Here is a 21828-nt window from a genome sequence, read left to right as displayed (position 1 = left end):
CCTGGTTAATACGCGTCATTTGGTGAGCTTTGAGATCAAATCTTGATTAAATTTTACAATGACCTTGACCTTAACGCATAATCGTGACCTCTAATGGTTCCGAAAATGTCACTAAATGAACGGGAGTCCTCAAATTAGTTAAAATGACACCTTAAAAGTGTTTCTATGTTGTTTCTTTCCAAAATTAGGTCCATTTTAAGTATTGCACCTGTACAATGTCGGCCATCTTGGATTTGAGGTCAAAACGAGGTTTCCCATAGGCGGATTCAGGTGGGTTTTTTTTTCTGATGAGACAAACCACCAATGAAGACATTTCAGGTGAAAAAGCTTTGATAACATTTTTGTCCAACCTCTATGGATCATGATCCGTTCGTTGCTGTGCCTAAAACATTGGATGGGACCTCTGTTCATGCGCATCACAAGGCTGCAAGGAAGCATCATTGGCTGAGGGCGTGACTGTGCCGCTGATGCAGTGCCCTCTGCTGGTTCGGGCAGGAATTTGTAATTGGTTCATGGTGCTGGCGAGAGCTTGCTTAGTCTTTGTGAAGAACACCATGGGATCTTTAACACCCACCAACGAATGCTGGCAGATGGGACTCTCGTTTAATGTCCACCGTCCGAGGGACGGTACACACATAAATGAATCACACTGTCGGTGAGGCATCAGGATGTCAGTTTATAGCTGTGTCGGGATTCGATCCCAAGTTAGACAGCTTAGGGGTGAGTGTGTGCACCTCTATAAGTCATCTTGTCAGCCCTATTGAATAGGACTTATTACCCACAACCTACCTGTTTCTGTACTCGCTTGCCTCTATGTGACGACGACAACATTCACACAGTAATTATATTTTATAAAGAACTTTGTGAGAGTCACTTCTTAGCTTGAATGTTACCATTTTCAAGAATTTCTACATCAAGGCATGGACATATACTATGGAGAGATTTGTAACACAGGTCATTTGAGGTGGTTGTATGTTCACTATGCTTCTTTCCTCCTCACAACAGGAAATACAATTCTACATTTAATCACTGATAAACCAGCTAATTCTCAATTACTCGGTATGCCAGCGACATCTATCTTCAAAGTGATGAACTCGTGCCAGTATTCCTCACCGGGCCTTATTAACTGCTGGGCATGATTACTCCTTACTCGCAGACACCTTATTCTCTTGGAATCAAGTTCTGTATCCCATCTCTAGCCTTTAGTACTATTTTAATTGTAAATGTAACTGACCACAACTCTGTAGGGTAATGGAAAAAGCGATAGGGTGTACTCAAAGTGAAAATGTTACAACCCAAACAGCCATGGCTTTAGGTAGTCAGCAGAGTGCTTACCAAGCATTCAAATTGAGGCGTAAAAATGCATATGCGAGATCTTCGGTCGTCTGGCCAAGTATTGATAAACGAGTGGCCACCAGCTCTGATGTAAGGGCACGTGGCTGTGGTAGGGGCTGGGAATACAAATACAAAAATAATTTAGAACAAAGATCAGAAATAATAATGATCGAGATATGCTAACTACGAGCTATGGGGGTTAGATAATGCGAGTGATTTGACCTCGTCATTATACTTTCTAAAATTTGCTTTATGTGATCACTATATTAGATTGTAGCATACTCTTGCCTCACCTGTATTGTCGTTTGGCTGAACTTTCCGTGCAGAAACAAAAAGTAAAGTGAATGTGATGCGCAAGGAATTACAGGTACAGCTGCGAACAGTTCTTGGACGTTCTATGTGAGATGCCAAATGAAAACGATGAACGCAGACAGTGGCTGGGCATGATTCATTGTTTTAAAGCAATGGATAAATGTCTCTTTTTTCAATATTTTGAACAAGATGCACTCGTCCAGGAGGGGAGGGGGAACCCACCTTCAGATATTTCTTCATAATTTACCAGCAGAAGGGATAGATTCGAGAACACCTGGGTAAATATTTGACTTCTCCATGAGCACAGAGAAGGCCAGCAGAATGGCCTAGATGTACGCACACTCCTCTTTGAGCTGTCTAGCCAGGGATTGAATCCCAACCCCACCATATACTGTCATCCCAGTGTTTCACAGGAAGGGTGTCATTCATCGATGTGTGCCATCCATCAGATGGATGTTAATTAAACTGGGCGTCCCATCTGCCAGCATAAGTTAGTAAATGTTAAAGATCCCACGGTGTCCTTCGGGAAGAGTGCATGAGCCATCGCTGGCACCATGGACAAATTACAATTTCCTGCTCTAACCTACAGAGGCACCGCATCAGCGGCACAGCCACGCTCCCAGCAATTATGCAACCAGGATCCACGGGCTACCGACAAAATGAATGAACGAATGAATGAGCACAGTTGCTTTGAGAGCGAACGCCCCCGGGAGATAATGAACACCCTGGCCAAATTCCAAATTCTCTCTCTAACTGACAGGGGGCATTGCATGAGTGGAAACAGCCCCCTCCCTCGACCCCCGACTAATGATGCTACTCGCAGTCATGTGCTGCATATGGAAGAAGATTGCGCATAATTACAAGGGCTTATCACTCAGCTAATCCTTGTGATTGGATCACAGTGAGGGTAGACTGTCAGGGTTTTGGGACATAATTCCTTTACACTCATCAATCGGACCTCTGAGATGGTGCCAAAACCCAAATTTCATCACATATCCATGCAGATAACATAACTATATTGGCTACAGTTGTTCATATGCTCATCTTGGACAAATAGCTTTGGCTTAACCACGTAAATTAATTCAGATGATCTTATCTTGGGTATTGCAATGAAGGCAAAAATTTGTCATAATGATTACGTTGCATGCATAAATATATATTGCATTGTGCTGTCTTTTGTGCATTAAAGTTGGCATATTGTAGAAAAATGAAGATGTAATTAGTCTTCTTAGACTATTAAATAGCACAAGTTCACCATTATCAATCAGCTGTGCAATTGTATATTCCTGTAGATACACAGCATGATCCCCGATCATTGCAATCATCAGTTGTAAAGATTTTTGATGTTCAATTGCCAGTAGATGTCAATTTTTTTTTCCTATGTTTTACATCATGGACAATAAATTGTCGGGGACCGGGAACTCAATAGCACAGAGAGAATTGGAACAAGCCTGTTAGTCGGGCTGTTCGGGAAATGCGTGTTAATGCACTATTCAGTCAGCCGTCACGGTTTGCTCAGCCATTTTCGACAGGCTGATTCGGCCATGGTCGTGTGATTTGAACTGCTGATAGGCATGCAAATTAACGGGTGGAAGTGAAGACTTTCACGGCCCTTCCCCGTGTGGTGGTGCATCAGTCTTAAAGACCCAAGACCGTAACAATATTATGGCATCATAATCCACCCACTTTCAATGATGTCTACGGTTTTCATGCAGATACTTATTATTATTACATGTGATACCCCCTCACACTGGAAGCGGCATGGTACGATATAAACAGATAGGGAATTCGATGCCCCACCACCACCAAACAAGGAATTTATTTTTTTTAATCACCTAAAACCTTCCCAGACACATCCTGAGTACAAACACCAGTTTTCAACTCAATTAGTTCAGTTGTTCAGGCGTGCATAGAAGTCAAACACAAACCGAGTGATTAAAAGAAATATTTAACTTTCCCATCATGGGTGAAAACAAGGCATGGACAGCTTGACATCAGCAGAGACAATGATAGCATTATAAAAGAAGACTTTTGTAAATTTCATCAACACACACGAAGCAAAAATACAGGTCCTCATGGAGTTTCCAGGAAAACGATTCCAACCTCTCCTATTTGTATGAGTATGTCATTTGACTCTTCAAGCTGTGACTCGACGAATGAATTTCAAATTTAATATGAAATGAGAACGAAACTGTTCAGAAGGTCCTGCCAGGGTTAGGAATACATGGGCCAAATTGGCTGGACTTGTTTCAGTAGGCCTCGTCAAATTGATTTCTTCATTACTCGACCTGCTTTGTGTCTTCATCGTTTGTTCACAGTGATCCAATGCTCATGAAGGAGCTTGCACGACAAGGACATTGTGAGACATTAGACTACTTTAATATGAACTATGAATACAAAAGGAGATAAAGGACAAAGCAGTGATTTCTGAGATCTCAGCATCATGAACGAGTGTTCAGATGGAAACACCACTCTCATATAATGTTTTGATAACCACCACAGGAAGCCTGATTGAACAGTTCAGTGATCAACGGGTTCAAAAACAATGCTTCGCGGTTGAATTGATTTCATTGGATTTAAAACGATATTGAGAGAATAATTATTTCATTCATGACAAAAAGTCCTGAAATGTTTGCAGTTGATGAACGACTATCTGAAATGAAGAAAAGGAACTACGCATTAGTAATCGGTTCGGGCTCGCGGGAAATTAGCCTTGGACACCACGAAAGTTAAATTAGCTGTGAAAATCATGAATGATAAATTCACTGTGGAAATCATGAATTATAAATTAGCCATGGACGTCATGTCTAATAAATTAGTCGTGAGCATCACGTATGATGAATTGAATGTGGCTGTCGTGAGTAACAGCTGTGAGCATCATGGATGATGAATTTAACATGCACATCATGGATGACAAATTAGCAGTGAACATCATGTATGATAAATTAGCTGAGGATCATGTATGATAAATTCATCATGGACATCTTGAATGATAAGTTAGCTGTGAGCATCATGGATGATAAATTCACCATGGACATCATTAATGACGAGCCGAAGCCCCGTCACAGACGGATTCTCTTCATTCAACCACCGTCACCAGCTCACCCACACTCGAGGGACATGGACTGGACAGGGCGTGCTTGCCCCCGCCTACTCATTCCCCGCCCCTGCCCATTCCCCCCCACCTTCAATTTGCTTACCCCCGCCCAAAAATGTAATTACCCCGGCCCCGCCTCTTCACTCCCCGACCCCAGTCTCTTGATTCCCCGCCCCACTTGCCCCTGGGCCCCCGCCCCCCGTCCACCCCCTCACACTCAACCCCGCCTAATTCACCTCAGCCCCCGCCCCATTTCCCGCTTTCAATTTGGTTACCCCCGCCCAAAAATTTGCTTACCTTGCCCCCCGCCTCTTCACTCCCTGCCCCCGTCTCTTCATCCCTCACCCCCGTCTCTTCACTCCTCGCCCCCATCTCAACGAAAAGTGTTTATTCTGCTTCAGAGTTGAAAGTTGACTATTTGCCACTATGTGCGTTGCACTCTTACAGGTACGAAGTTTTTCAGTCCAGGTCACAGTACCGAGAAAAACGTGACGCGACCGCTCGGAGGAGCACAAAATTGGTCCTTCAGTATTAATATATAGATAGAAGATACAATGTTTCTCGTTACATTTTTTGTGTCAAATTCACATTCTGAGGGAGTCAGCTTGTGCAGAAGAGGGTTTTACATTGCAGACGCTATTTTCGAGGAGTGGAATTACACCTCTCAGCGGTAACGGTCTGTCGATGACAGACGTAATGACGTCACCGAATGACCGATGATGTCATGACGTCCTGACGCCTCTCAGCGGTGACGTTACACGTCGCCATGTAAACGAATGTAAAACGAAAAGTGTTTATTCTGCTTCAGATTTGAAAGTTGACTATTGCCACTATGTGCGATGCACTCTTACAGGTACGAAGTTTCTTTCAGTCCAGGTCACAGTACCAAGAAAAACGTGACGCGACCACTAGGAGGAGCACAAAATTGGCCCTTCAGTATTAATATATAGATAGATTTGTCGTGGTCGTAATATATGGGAAATTCACTGTGAAAGTCATGTATGACAAACTTGCCGTGAACCCCAACTCTTAACCTGTGTATAATCGGACAGCACCGCTTCTGGTGTGATTCTGGTAAGACATGTAATTATAAAATTATCTCCATAAAAATCATAGCCATCAGAGAAGTGGGGGATTATGATACTATAATATTGTAACAGTCGCAGGTATTTAATACCGATGTGAAACGAGGCGAGGAAGGGCCCAGAAAAGTCTTCGCTTCCGCCCATTAATTTCCCTGTGTATTGGCAGTTAAAACAACACGACTGCAGCCGAATCAACCTGTTGAAAATGGCTGAGAAAACTGTGACAGGCGACACACTTTTAATAGTGCATTTGCACGCGTTTCCCAAACAGCCCGGCTAACAGGCTTCTTCCAATTATCCATGCACTATCGAGTTCCCGTTCTCCAATCAGCACAAAACAGGTTCTCATGAACAAAGGAATATATTATCAATAAATTGGGATGGGGAGAAAGAAAAAAAAGAATGCAACCACACTTGCAGAAACCAGAGTTGGTGTCAAAGCCACCCAATGCTCGCCTGTTTATGCATTTATCGTTTTTAAGACGAGTCGAATAATTAATTTTTTATAATTCTCTAACAATTTTTTTTTTGGGGGGGGGGAGGGGTGGGGTTGGAAATCACTTAAAACATCTTCTTCTTCTTCTTTCGGCTGCTCCCGTTAAGGGTCGCCACAGCGGATGATCCGCATAGTGATTTGGCACATGTTTTACGCCGGATGCCCTTCCTGACGCAACCCTGGTCGCCTCTTACGACACACAGGGATATGGTACACCTATTTTAAGCGGGGTATACACCGGCCCAGTACACTGGTACTCACTTCGCCGACCTCGGAAGGATGACAGGCTGAGTCAACCCCCTGGTGTATTAGTTCAGTGGCACAACGGGGCTTGAACTCAGGACCGTTTGGATCCCAAACCACTGCCCTTACCACTGCGCCAACACCAGGCTAAATCACTTAAAACATGTAGAAATGCAAAAAAAAAAAAAAATTTTCTCTAACAATTTCTTTTGGGGGGGGACCAAGTCCAAAATCTAATGGCATGATCCTTGGAACATACCTAACCCCCCCACCAAGTTTCGTCGAAATCCTAATCACTTAAAACATGTAGAAATGCAAAAAAAAATAAAAAAAATAAAAAAAAAATCGAAATTTTGTTGAAAAAAAAGTTGCAAAAATTTTTTTTTCTCTAACATTTTTTGGGGGGGTTGGAAATCACTGAAAACATGCAGAAATGCAAAAAAAAATTTCTCTAACAATTTTTTTTGGGGGGGGGGTTTAGAAATCACTTAAAACATGTAGAAATGCAAAAAAAAAGAAATCGAAATTTTGTCGAAAAAAAAGTTGCAAACTTTTTTTCTCTAACAATTGCTTTTTTTGGGGGGGTTGGAAATCACTCAGAACACGTAGAAATGCAAAAAAAAAAAATTCTTTTTCTCTAACAATTTTTTTTTGGGGGGGGACCAAAGTCCAAAATCTAATGCCATGATCCTTGGACCATACCTAACCCGCCCCCCCCCCACCAAGTTTCGCCGAAATCTGTCGAGGAGTTTTTCCGTAATACAAAAAATTTAACATTTTCACGCTCACGCTGGCGCTCACGCCGGGGGTATCGCTATAGCTATCTGTTCTTCGAACAGGCGAGCTAAAAACCAGGTGGCAACAAATGAATGGTAAATAAACGCACACACCCACGGTATGATGACGGAACTTAATTAGTAAACTTACTCACTCATGTTGGGAAAACAAAAGACTCAATGGGAGATTTACAAGACAGAGATTAGAGAGCATTGGTGGAACCTGTCTGCAGTGCTGCACGAGACCACAAGGCCATACTGAATCAAGGAACTGTACAGGACCACGAAACAGGGCGGGATCACAGAGCTATGGTGGATCATGGAGGGAGAGACACTGCTGCATCACAGGCAGAACCAGAGTGACCCATACCAGAGAGCCAGCCACAAGAGAGGGACAGAGAGGGAGAGAGGGAGAGAGGGGGACAGAGAGAGGGACAGAGAGAGGGACAGAGAGAGGGACAGAGAGAGGGACAGAGAGAGGGACAGAGAGAGGGACAGAGAGAGTGAGTTCTCCAGTGCATTTATAGCATCCCACGGGGCCCGACCACCTGTGGCATGTACCCATATATCATTATGGACATTGTGCGAGGATCATGCATCTGCGGTGGTTGGCTGAGGGGCTGGTATCTTTCCAATCACACGTCAGCTTTGTTCCCGACGCACGACTGAATCTCCCAAACTTGCCATATCCCTGGCATGGTGGAGTGGGGGAAAAAAAAAAGAGAAAAAGAGAAAAAAAAAAAAAAAGAGATAGACATCGTACATGGGGACGTTGCAGAGTGTAGGGAGGGGGAAAGATTGGGGGCCTTTTTAACACAAATTTGGCCAGGAAAGACAATAGCTTGCTGAATACTACTCAACACTGCCATCATTAATTCCAGCAATGATAACACTTATTCTAACATGCACGAGGAATTAACTATTCCAAACTAAGCCCATTCATCCTGGAAGATCTGTAACAATATCATGCTGTTTGGATGAATGGTTGACTTCTATGCACTCCTAAAGTGCTGGATGGAGTGATTTAAAACTGGTGGTTTGTACTCCTTGGGTGCATGAGAAGATTGTAGATGACAAAAAACAACATTCATACATAATTACAAAAAATTTATTGTTCATGTTATCAAACATAAAGAATTGATATCGACTGGGAATTGAACAGAAATATTGACAAACGACGGTGGCAAGAGATTACGGATCATGCTGCATATCTACAGGAATACACAATGTCTCAAACCCTTCTTGCATCATCAATGAACATATCGATTGCATTTGGCACAAAAATTGTCCAAAAAAGACAGCATAGGGTATGTGCAACATAAAGGCGATGCCTAAACAGTTAAAACTAACAATTATTGGGTGGGTATGATGAGTCTGACATCATCTTGTGAACTTTCAGTCGAACATGTTTCTCATACAAGGTACAAATACGGGACTTTCGAAACGACGTATCATTGCTAAATGGGGAATTTTGCACATGTATAAATTGATAATTTGTCAGTTAATGTCAGGTCAGGCCAGATCAGATCTGTGACTTGCCACAGGTATCATGTAAACCTGTACTAACCTGTTCCATGGTCAGGTTGTCGGCGACTAAACCGTCTCCCCCACAAGGATTTTTGGTGAGGAGGGTGTTTGGATATGGACACCCAGCAGGATTAAAAACATAACAGGCCTTGCATTTTCAAAATCGGACGGGGCTGATAAATCGGCCTCGTCATGTGGGGTGAGGGGGCTGATTTTTAAAATTGCTTCAAAATCTTGTGAATTCGTTTTTGTAAATTGTTTCAACATGTGGTCCAAATTGACCAATGCCCATACAAACTGAACTGCCAAAGAATCTGAATAAACTCAGCCTAATCCTAACTATGTAATTTCAAAATGTACCTTAAATGGCCCTCTTGGGGCCAAACACAAAGTTCTGAGAAACAGAACTTTCTGCTCAAGCACAGGACTTTCCCACAATCCTTTTCATTAAAAAGTATTAGAACTAAGTTGTCTTTGTTGTTGTGGATTATTACCTGTAATGACAAATGACAAATGTTCTGACAATTTGCATGAATGATGTGCCGGTACAATACATTACATGTATGCCATTGAACTGGGACCATTCAAGTATTACGTACACAAGTCCAACCCATTTCTCCCCCTGGACTAGCCCACTGTGTGCAACATATACATGGGGATAAATCTTGACTTTTCACTGCCATTACCTTGTCATGTAGGTTGTACTTGAATGTCCACACATGGATCCACCAGTAACATAGTAATAATGTCAAAATATTTATTCTCGTAACAAATTTAAAACTTTATTCGCTGCAAAGCTGAATGACCAAAAAAAATCTGAACAGTCGCAAATTTAATGAGTTTATTGATGCATTTCTGTCTCAACAAAACTAATTTATCTGCAAGTATCTCTCTCTCCAGTCCAATAACATAACAGATACATGTGTTCAGTACATTCTGCCAAATACTAATTAACTTTAGTAGGTTTAGTATTGATGTAAATCTTCAGGCAGAAACCCCCAAAAGTCACTGTCAGACTCATCAGATAATTGTGAAAGAGATTCATCCCCTGAGCTACCTGAAGATAAGTCCAACACAACAGTATTCTCATCATCTGTGGAGATGGCTTCAACCATGTCATTGTCCATTTCTCGTGTCCAAAAGGAGACCAATGGTGTTGAACAAAGGTGTTTTGTTCTGCCATACAGGTAATCTTAGCTTTTTTTTTCTTTAAAAAATTTTTTTTTATTGTTTTTTTTTTTCCCACAGCTTAATTTTACAGGGCCGATAAAAAGACCCCCTAAAAATCGACCACCGGGTCGATCACGGGGGCGAGGCCGATCGGCCCCGTCAAAATGCAAGCCATGCATAACCTGTCAAAGGGCAGAGGAGCTCCTTGTGAGCCAACAGCCATCCATATCTAGTGCCCAACTATGTCTGCGGACGTCCTCTTGCAGTGGGGTTACTTCTTCTTAGCAGGTTGGTGGCAGGATTTGCACTCTGGCCACCGTAAAACACAAAAACGCAAAGAAATCTGAAAACCCACTGTGTGGGAGTACCTCCTAAGCAGCTTCCCTTCGCAGGGCAGCTCACCGGATGACGGTATTGGGGCAAAGCCTTCGGGACCCCCAATCTTTGATGATGAGGGAAAGCACGGGGTAACATTCCCGGGTCAGATTGCAGGAGAGTGTGTCGGAGTGGTGCTGAGGTGTCGTCCACCAGACGGCGGTCTCCTTGGGTTAACCTGAGGCAGTCCCTTCGGGTGGGTGCCTGGAATGTCCGATCCAAAAGAGAAGATGATTACCTGTCTCTGTTATTATCTGAGCTGAAGCGTTTGGACATCGGTATTGCAGCGCTCTCTGAGGTTCGGAGACCAGATTACGGGGAGATCATGGTGGGTGGTTTCACCCACTATTGGTTTGGTTACTCTGATGGTTACCATGCCCAAGGAGTTGCTGCAGCTGTGTCCAATATGCTGACTCCAATGATAATTGAGGTAACACCGGTCAACGAGCGTATTATGAGACTAAGGATTCGTCACTCCTTGGGTGTCATTTCCCTGGTCTCTGTTTATGCTCTGACTGACGCGAGTGATCTCACTGTGAAGGATGCATTCTATTCCACGCTCAAGTCTGTGGTTGTTCAGTGCCCCAGACGAGATACACTTCTAGTCTTGGGGGATTTCAATGCATTGACTGGAACTGATAGGGATGGTTATGAGATGTGTGTTGGTCCCAATGGGTCAGGAACTATGAACCAGAATAGCACTAAGTTCCTTGACTTTGCAAGCAGTCTGGGTTCTTTGGGAGGTCCTGAAGAGTTGTGGAGTGTCTTCAAGACCACAGTCCTCGATTTTGCCAGTGGATGTCTTGGAGCTCACCACAGGGCAAAGAAGAATTTTGTCTCTCAAGGGAAACTGGATGCCATTGACCAGAGTCACAGGGCCAGGCTGAATGGCAGAGCTGAGCTGTTCTAGTCCGGCAGATATGTGAAATATTCTGGTAGTTTTGTGCCTTTGATGATACAAGCATGAAATTTGGTACACAGTTATAGCATACCCTTAGGAAACATTTTGGATATAGGGACATTCCAGATTACCCCGAGGGTCAAAATGGTGGCCATTTTACAAAATGGCTGCCACAAATAACAAATTCTGCCTACAAGGTCAGCAAAGTCATATGTGCTTGGTGCAAAACACAATGTAGTGAGTATAATATGATTATTATCAACTAGTAAGCACATGCTTCATTATCGACTTCATATTTGACTAAAAAAATGCATCTACGGTGGTCTATGAGGGACACAGATAACAGTTTACAATCGCAATAATGCATGGCTGGAACAAGAGCTCTGCAATATGATCATGCATGTGAATGTTACCGGAATATAAATAGATCAAAAATCAAATTTGGTGAAAGGAACTTAGACTCCATGAATATGTCCATTATTAATTACATACTGGTAGCTGGCAATGTCGCGATTAAATGCATAAATTTGCGAAATCGATATTGATGTACTCACTGTATTAATTTTCATGATTGCATAATAGAAATGTTCAAAATACAATGGTGTGTTCATTTTGATTTGGGTTTAACATGGTCCTGTCCAGCACAAAGAAATAATGTATGGTGGCCTATTGGGGACATCGAGTGACAATCACCCAAGATCGCCATTGTGTATATATGCATCTCCTCTGGGCTGGGGTTCGTAGTTGAAAACATTTTAACTCTGCTATTCTGTTTTTAGGTGATAACTCCACTGTAGTGTACCCAAAGACTAATCCCCTGCTTGGTGGTGGTTCTTCCCAATTTTACAGTGACTGATTGGTGATGGTTCAAGACAATGGCCAAGCATTTCAAACTATTAGACCCCCAATAGCGAGGGCGAAGTACATCTGTTACATCAATTAACCAGACAGACTGGAACCTATGTGTGCTGTGTCAGATGGACACCACTGAGCCTCTTCATTGTCCAGCTGACTCCAAGCGAAGCACAGGAGGGTCTGGATACCAGACTCTGGCAGACAACCTCCTCAGGTTCAGTGAGATCGACTGCTTGCCAAAATCTCTCGACATGTCCCGCTTGGACGATGGTGAGGGTATTGAGTCCACCTTCCAACACCACAGGGCTAAGTGGCATGATTCATGCAGACTACAATACAACAAAACTCAATTGATTCGGGCAGAGAAGAGGAAAACAACCAGTGGGGATACCGAGGGTGTGACACGAAAGTATACCCGTCAGAGTGTGGACCACACAGAGTCACTGCTCGAAACGTGTTTCTTTTGTGACAAGCCAGCAGGTAACGAGTCTTTGAGCAAAGCTTCTACCTTTGACCTGGACAGACGAGTCAGGAAATGTGCTCTGAAACTAGAAGACAAGCCACTTATTGCTAAACTGAGTGCTGGAAATATGATGGCGCAAGATGCCCTGTACCATGTGAAGTGTCTAGTTTCCCTCAATAACAAAGCAAGGGACACAAAGAGAACCTTGGATGACCAGGATGATATCAATCATGGCATAGCTCTCGGAGAACTGGTGTCCTACATCGATGATGCCCGCATGGACGCTCTTGTAGCACCAGCTGACACAAGAATGCTACTCCATGCTGAAGACGCTGTGAGGCAGGGATACAGCAAAGCGTCGATCCGAACAGTAAACAATGATGTCGTGGTCCTTGCGGTGACAGCAATTGGACGTCTGGACATTGATGAGCTCTGGGTTGGTTTTGGCACAGGAAAGAACTTCAGGTTCTTGGCAGCTCATGAGATGTCTGTGGCACTGGGACCTAACAAGTGTCGAGGTTTGCCATTCTTCCATGCCCTCACTGGATGCGACACCGTTTCAAGCTTCGGAGGCAGGGGGAAGAAAAAAGCATGGGAAACCTGGAAAGCCTGTGATGAGGTCACTGATGTCACTGCAGCATTCTGTGCCTTGGCTGCCACGCCAACTCCTTCAGCCGTAGATGACCACATGGATGCACTGGAGCGTTTTGTTGTTGTGCTTCATGATCGCACCAGTAGCCAGGAACATGTCAATGAGTGTCGCAAGCATCTGTTCACCCAGAATGGCAGATCAATAGATACTCTCCCACCAACTCGTGAAGCCCTGAAACAGCACATCAAGAGAGCTACCTACCAAGCCAGATGATGGTGTCCACACCAGAGCTCCCATCGCCCAGTAACTGGGGGTGGGTTCACACCGATAATGGCTGGGACATATACTGGACAACCCTCCCAGAGGCAACTGAGGCATGTCGGCAACTACTAAGGTGTGGCTGCAAAAAGGGATGCAGAGGACAGTGCAAGTGTGTCAAGGCTGCACTCCAGTGCACAGCTCTATGTCACTGTGGTGGGGAGTGTACAAGAGAGTAGAACTGGGACAAGAGAGATCATAGATAATTAGGTAACATGTACACATGTATCCATGCATCATAGTAGACTCTGTTACCTGGATCTAGAGGTTCCACTGTATAATTTTGACTCTGTAAGTTGATGTTAGGATCAAACAGAAGCACTTCCTCTGAGTTCAAGAGTGTTAAATGAACAACAGTCATTCCATGGTGCTTGATAACAGTTTTTTGAAGAGTTTGTTGTAGAAAACCGTCCAAAAGTGCAAAAATGCACCAAAAATGACCAAATAAATGGTTTATTCACGCTTTGTCACCTTTATTTGCTATTTCTTATTTGCTAGAATCTATATTTAGTTAAATAAAACCACTGGTATGCTTCTTAAATATAGTTGTATCCACATGTATCCTCCTTGTACAACACAAAATCGGCTATTTTGTAAAATGGCCGCCATTTTGGCTCTGGGAAGAATCTGGAATGTCCCTATATCCAAAAATCTTTGTAAGATACTGCCCTAGCAGTGTGCCAAATTTCATGCTTGTATCACTAAAGGCACATTGTTTTCACATATCTGCCGGACTATTCAGGGAGTTGAGTCGTAAAACTGTAGGTGCACCAAGGGTGGACAAGGAGGCCTATGTGCGAGGAATCTGTGAGGGCAGTAGAACATCATCTGTGGTCAAGTGATTCTCATCCTGCTTCCAGGGGAATTCGCGCATTGCGTTCGTCCAAGCATGTCCCTCAGTGTACTGCAGTTAGAGCAGAGGCTGTAGGCTCTTGACAGAGGAGTCCGGAGTGAAGGCCCGCTGGGCCGGTTACTTTGAGCGGTTGTACCAGGCTGATCCACCAGCTGTCGAGATGGACGTCAGGGGTGTTACAATAACTGTTGCTGACCCTCCAATCAACTGTGGTCCACCTTCGCTTGAAGAAACAGGCTGCGTTGAACTGGTTGAAATGGGCTAAAGCTCCAAGGATCTGTGGCATCAATGCTGAACTTCTTAAGGCTGGTAGAAATGCTGCGCTCGTGTCATTGCATGCAGTTCGGTGCTCTGCCTGGAACACAGGCATCATCCCAACTGACTGGAAGAGGGGCTTTGTTGTCCCTCTCTGGAAAGGGAAGGGTGGTTGCCAAGACTGCAACAACTACCGAGGAGTGACGGTGTTCTCAGTGCCGGGCAAGGTCTTTGCGCGGAGAATTCTTGATGGGGTTCGCCACCATTTGCTTGAGCACCAGGGTCCAGAGCAGTCAGGCTTTACACCAAAGAGGTCAACGATTGACCGTATCCTTGCTCTTCGGGTCCTCACCGAACGCAGACGAGAGTTTCGGCAGGGGCTGCTTGCAGCTTAGGTTGATCTCTGTAAAGCGTTTGATTCAGTGAGTTGGGATGCCCTCTGGAGGATTCTTGGTCTTCGTAGGGTGCCACCAAAACTGATCGATCTGATGTCTGAACTCTACTCTGGAACTGAGAGTGCTGTGAGATGTGGTGGTACCATCCCTGACTTATTTCCAGTTGTTACTGGAGTTTGTCAGGGGTGTGTACTAGCCGCCACACTTTTCAGCACTTGTATGGACTGGATTCTAGGGAGGATGTCAGGGAGATCAAGCTGCAGTGCATCATTTGGGAATGTTCAAGATCTCTGACCTTGATTTTGCAGATGATGCAGTCATCTTTGCGGAGACTTTAGATATCCTTTTGGGGGCTCTCGAGGTGCTGAATGAGGAGTCAGAGCCACTGGGATTACGGGTTTCCTGGGTCAAAACTAAGATCCAGGCTTTCAATGACATCTTGGATGCTGCTGTCCTGTCTGTGCCTGTTTGTGGTGAGGATGTTGAGGTCATGGAGAGATTCACTTACCTTGGCAGTGATATTCATGTCTCTGCTGGCTGTGAGTCAGAGGTCAATAGACTTCTGGGTTGGGCATGGGGAGTCATGGATTCACTGGATAATGGGGTGTGGCGCTGGCGGTACCTGTGTGGGAGGATGAAAGTCCGAGTCTTCGGATCCCTGGTGCCTCCAGTCTTGCTCTACGGATGTGAGACTTGGACTCTGACCAAGGATATGAGACGGAGACTTAATTCCTTTGGTAGCCGGTCTGTTCGGAGAATCCTTGGCTATTGCTGGTCAGACTTTGTGTCTAACAAGCGGTTGCTGAAAGAGACTCAAATAACATTTGTTACCTGCATTGTTCGTGAGCGTCAGCTGCGGCTGTATGGACATGTGGCTCCTTTTCCTGCCTCTGATCTTGCTCACCAGATTCTCTCAGCGAGGGAGTCTCGTGAGTGGAGGCCAATAGGCCGACCACGTGCCTCATGGTTGCAGCAGGTTGATCGGCATCTCAAGGAGATGGGGATGGGCCAGGCATCTGCCTGGGGAATGGCCAGACAGAGGCCCCTGGAGTACCGGCGGAAAGTGGGCGCAGTGACGTGCTGCTCTGGCGCATGCTCTCATACCTGACCTGAATGTGTGTGTGTTTATCATGAATCCGTTTGGCTCACCTGCCATTTTTATCTCGCCTGTTTGAAGAACAGAGAGCTATAGCGATACCCCCGGCGTGAGCGTCAGCGTGAGCATGAAAATGTTAAAGTTTTTGGTGCAAGTTACTTCCTTTCTAATGTTTTTATCCACCACACTATTTTTTTTTTACTGAATACAATAAACAAATTCATATATTGCTTTAAAATTATTTGGATCAGACCACTGCAATGCTTTATAAAAAATATTATTAGACGAGTCTTTTAAAAACGATAAATGTATAAACAGGCGAGCATTGGGTGGCTTTGACACAAGGGTCATTCCGTGTCAAATCAGCCAAAAAAATGAAATTCTGTGGTGACCCCATCAGATTTTCCTGAAAAAATTCTCAAAGCAACCTTAACATTTCTGAGGAAGGTTTGCCAAGTTATAGCTCAAAATTCCAAGTAGTGTCCGAGATATGGCCCTACAAACACCCAAGGGGTGTTTCAATTCAGGCAGTCGCGAGTTGCAGATTTGTATCTGAAGCATTTTCGGAGGGCTCTAAATTCCAGAGTTTTACAAACAGAGTTCTTAAAATTCACACAAATGGTGTCTATTAGTGAGGCTTTCAGAATCTGACGTAAAAATGTTCTACTTAAAATAATTTTTAAGATAAGTACTCTCAAAAGTAGTGATTTGTAACATGCAGTCAAAAAAATTGGAGTTTTCAAAATGCAATATATAATCTAGCAATATATAAATCAGTTTAATAAAGCTTAAAGAAGTGTACCAAAATCATTTCCAAAGTTAGGCATGAAGCACAACTCTATCTTATTTCGGCTTTAACCGAATACACAGCCCTGTAGTAACTGCCAATGCTCATTGTTACATTTTATTATATCCTGGCAATTATAAAACTAATCACTGTTCACGTTGTACAATGGATCCAGGTACATTTGTCCAAACAATTTGATATGAAATTATGAAAAAAAAAGTTGAATCAGATATTGTACCTACATTTACAAATGGATGTAGACTTTCGTACAATGCACACTAAGTGTATAAACAATGAGATATGCAAATGAATATTTATAATGGTGAATATTATGATCACATTATGTGTCTTAATTTGTAGTTGAGATTGGCGGCAGCCTTAAACTAAAATATCCTTTAAAAAAAATGAGCCAAATTAAAGTAACCACATACTTGTTCTGACCCAAAAAAAACACAACAATTTGATCATTGTGGTGCCAACTTATGAATGTTTGGCATGGCTTCCACTTCAAAAGCACACCTATTGCTTTTATTCTAAATCTTTCATCGAACGTTTTTTTTAAATAGTGGGCCTTTATAAAAAAAAATCGTTTAAAAAATAGAAGGGATTGAGAACAACTCTTGAATTTTCTACCACAGTTTGCCTATGTATGCGTCTTTAAGTGACAAAAATTTTAAAGAGCCGTGTAACTGTCAACATGGTGATCACTTGGGGTAAAACCAGGGTAAATTTCAGTGTCGTTGAGTCTGCAGCAAAGTTCAGACACCTATAGCACCCAAGATTTTGCTCCAAAAGGTTTCAGTTTTCTTGTGTAAATAATCCAGTCACTAGATTATGTAAATCAGGCAACAAAATTCTTCATGATAAATAAACTCACTGTTGGCAGCAATTTGAAAACTCTAATTTTTTTGACTGCATGTTACAAATCACTACGTTTGAGAGTACTTATCTTAAAAAGTATTTTAAGTAGAGCATTTTTTTATGTCAGATTCTGCAAGCCTCACTAATAGGCACCATTTGTGTGAATTTTCAGAACTCTGTAAAACTCTGGAATTTAGAGCCCTCCAAAAACGCTTCAGATACAAATCTGCAACTCGTGACTGCCAGATTGAAACACCCCTAGGGTGTTTGTCGGGCCATATGTCGGACACTACTTGGAATTTTGAGCAATAACTTGTAGTGCAGCAGCATAGCAAACCTGTTGTATCAGAAAATGCACAAGCACCAAATTTGGCACAAATGTACATTAATATATTGCGAACATTTTCAGATATTGGGCCACTTGAAATTCTCTCTTTATGTCCGCCATATTGGATTTCAAAATGGCCACCACTTGAAATCTAGATTTGCTATTATCTCTGGACGTAATGCAGCTATTGACTTGATTCTGGAATCTAAATGTATGTTTTTGGGGGCAAGGAATCCAATGGTACCATTTTCAACTTAATATTATCTATCACAGTCTGTTATATAATTTTATTTGGAAATTATCTCGGCAAATATTGGATTCAACACAATACTTTGAAAAGAATGTCTGAGTTCTGTAAATGTCTTAGGTATAATACTGACATGCTACATGGTCTAGTATTTGAGGCTAGGTGTACTGGTATCTGAGGCTAGGTATATACCGGTACTGAAGATACGTGTACATAAACAGTGTCATGTTAACAAGTTCAGCATTGCCACAAGTACATGTATGTTGTTGACTCATCGTCATGTGCAGTCCCCTTCACACACACAGAGGGCTGTGTACTGAAGGGCAGCCTTTTGCACTTGCAGCGCCTCACATACCCTTTCTTGCACTTGCAAGAAACCAGCTCAATGCAGCTGTGAGCTGCCTCAGTTAGCCTGGTCCAGTAAGGTGTGTACTGTCCTTCTCCAGTCCTTGACCAATCCCAGTTGGTTGGTGGAGGGAGCTCTGGTGCTGGCAGCAGTATCTGACCCCACACATGTCCACCTTGATACACTGCCCTCTTGACATGTTCCTCCAGAGCTGCCTTCGTTGGAGGGATGAGCTGCACATTGTTCTTCCTTGCGAAGAGTTTCCTCCTGGCCTTGTCAATGTCTGTGCATTTGCTGGTTCGATCATACAACAGGATCACGAACCTCTCGATGATGCGCATTGCATCGTCTGGTATGTCACGAGGTGAAGAGGACAGCAGCAGCAGCGCCTCAGTAAGTTCTGGCAGTACCATCCAGACTGCCCACGCAGTCTTCTTGCCATGTCTATGAAAACTAGACACAGTGTCGCATCCAGTTAGAGTGTGGAACATTGGCAGTGCACGAGCCTTCTCTCGTCCCAATCCAGCTGCTATTTCATGTGCTGCTAGGTATCGGAAACTCTGGCCTGTTCCGAATGCCAGCCACAGTTTGTCTTCTGGTTGCAACTCCTGTGCCAGGGACACTGCCAGCACACAACATCGGTGTCTACATTCCGGATGAGTATTGCATGGTGTCCATGCTGGACTGCATGAGATGCATGCAGCAACATCTGACTGTCAGCTTCTTCATGGTTACATGGGGCGAGTGAGGTCAGATCTGGCAGTTGTGGCTTGCTAAGCACTGCCTCTCCATCAGTAATGACGAGTTGCTTGTCCTCCTGGTCAAACCATTCCATGAGAGCTGCTGAGAGGAACCTGAACAGCTCGGTCTTGTTGCTGTCCACTCGTAGGAAGTTCTGCCAGTTTCCTGGTATGGCTGCGGCAGCCACCACATGTCTCCGCACACCTTGTCCCCGCTTTGCACGTGTACTACCTTTCAGTGAATCAGCAAGGTAAGTATCCCAGACCAGATCCCAGCGTGACACTGTTTGCAGCTTCGTGGACATATCTGGGAAGAAGATCTGTTGTGCACACTCTTCAAAGGTCTTTGATGCAGCCGGCTTCAGCATAGGGACGATGGCTGCTCCATCAAGCACAATACAGGTCGTGACAGGAGTCTCTGTCTTTGCGTCGGAGACTTCTTCCAAGCATGTGAGGAGATCACTCTTGGTACCAGTGCAGAGGCTTCCACCATCAGACAATGCAGGAGGACATGCCTGATTCTCGTGACAAAAGAACTCCTCAAGGTTTCCATCCCTCGTCTGGCAGCCAACGTACAGGCGTGCGAAGAGTTCACGGTCATTCTTGATGGAGGCGAGCTGTTGCTGACCTATGCTCTGGCTTCTTGGAGTGGAAGTGTTGAACACCTTCAGCTTGTTACGAGGAATGGGTGCGTCCACTGCCTTTGTTCTGTCCAACAGACACTCTCTGGTGAAAACCTCGAACTGCTCTTGGCCAATCCTCTTGGCATTCATAACGGTCTCCACAGCAGCAGGATCTGCGATCTCCTTTGTGTCCAGTTTGACTACATCCTGACTCTCCTCCTCGAATGGGTTGCCCATCTCCTCTTTGACACCGACGAGAGAGCGAACATCTTTCACAAATGAGGCCTGTACACTTGGCGTCTGATCATGATGACGTGTGTCTGCTGTTTGCCGTCTCCAGTGTTGGTTCCCATCCTGGAATTCTTCGATCACCCTGGCAACTTCTGGTCCCACAACCATCCAGCGACGTAGGGCACTAAGGTTGTCAGTGAGCCCAACTGCTCCACCGTCTCCTTTGATGCAGGCATTATTCTGCTCATGTGCCTGGTCAATCGGGATTGAAGAGAACACCCTCTGTGTTTTCTGAACGGTGAAGTGGCTTTCCCTGAATTTCCTGGCTACATCTGGGTGTTTGATGGTGAGTTCGGCCATGTCCTTCAGGTGCACTGGTATCCACCTAGCATAGTGGGTGTGATCCAGTGCATGGAACCAGGGGACCAGCTCTGTCAGAGCATCGAGGTACATCATTAACGATTCCTGCCTGAGAGAACGCACATACACTAGAACCAACAGTTCTAGTTCCAGCACGGTTGCCCAGTAGTGAAACTGGGGGATGTCTTCTCCTCTCTGGCAACACCAGTCTTCAAACTCCGGAAGGTCCTCTGCATCCCTGGTTTCTCCCAGACAATAGTGGTTGTAGGCACGGTGTTGTAGGATGTACAGTGCTGCTGCAGTCACTTGATGTGCTCTTCTTATGCGCAAGACATGGGATGCAAATGATATACAAATTATATAACAGAATGTGATAGATAATATTAAGTTGAAAATTGTACCATTGGATTCCTTGCCCCCAAAAACATACATTTAGATACCAGAATCAAGTCAATAGCTGCATTACGTCCAGAGATAATAGCAAATGTAGATTTCAAGTGGCCGCCATTTTGAAATCCAATATGGCGGACATAAAGAGAGAATTTCAAGTGGCCTAATATCTGAAAATGTTCGCAACATATTAATGTACATTTGTGCCAAATTTGGTGCTTGTATCACAAAATGCACAATTCTTTTGAATATTTGGGCTAAGCCGCCCCACTATTGGCAAACCTTCCTCATATATGTGAAGGTAGCTTTGAGAATTTTTTCAGAAAAATGTGAGGGGGTCACCGCAAACCACGGCTGAAATGACAAGAAATGACTGACCAACTCTCTGGTTAACCTGCTGTTGCTTGCAATGAAAGGTGTAATTCTAACAGTCTTTTCAACATAATTTTCAGCATTTAAACGAGTGGCAATTTCAAAATGGTTAATCACAATTGTCTTGTTCCTGAATGCATATTGGACTCACAAAAATATCAGAAATATGAGAAATACAGTATCTGTGGATGAGAGGAGTCGAGTTCCTATCATTTCCTGATAATACAAGGTATCTGTCACAGTGGAGAAAAAAAAAAGCACACACGGGCGGACGCTTCTCCTTTTAGCAATAGATGCAAAAATCTTGTACAATTTCTCTTGTGGCCTCAGAACCAAATAAAAAATGTATTTTTGACAAGCCTCAACTCCAGTAGCCCCCCCTACTCCTCCCAACATGAT

The 21828-nt window shown here is 43.9% G+C and overlaps 1 protein-coding gene across 2 annotated transcripts in view; it reads right to left on the bottom strand.

Moving 5' to 3' along the window:
• LOC147023803 (leucine-rich repeat-containing protein 23-like) overlaps positions 1-21828 on the bottom strand; it is a 74299-nt gene that overhangs the window by 33998 nt on the left and 18473 nt on the right. For both annotated transcript variants that reach the window (XM_085889616.1, XM_085889617.1), the window contains one exon: positions 1336-1451. In XM_085889616.1, the coding sequence (XP_085745742.1) occupies positions 1336-1451 (116 nt within the window). The remainder of the gene's footprint in view (positions 1-1335; positions 1452-21828) is intronic.

Source organism: Eptatretus burgeri, chromosome 7 (assembly GCF_056783735.1).
Source record: "Eptatretus burgeri isolate ZD-2024b chromosome 7, Ebu_testis_v1, whole genome shotgun sequence".
In the NCBI taxonomy this organism is placed as follows: domain Eukaryota; kingdom Metazoa; phylum Chordata; class Myxini; order Myxiniformes; family Myxinidae; genus Eptatretus; species Eptatretus burgeri.
The sequence above is the reverse complement of the archived record's forward strand: the minus strand, read 5'-3'. Positions and strand labels throughout refer to the sequence as shown.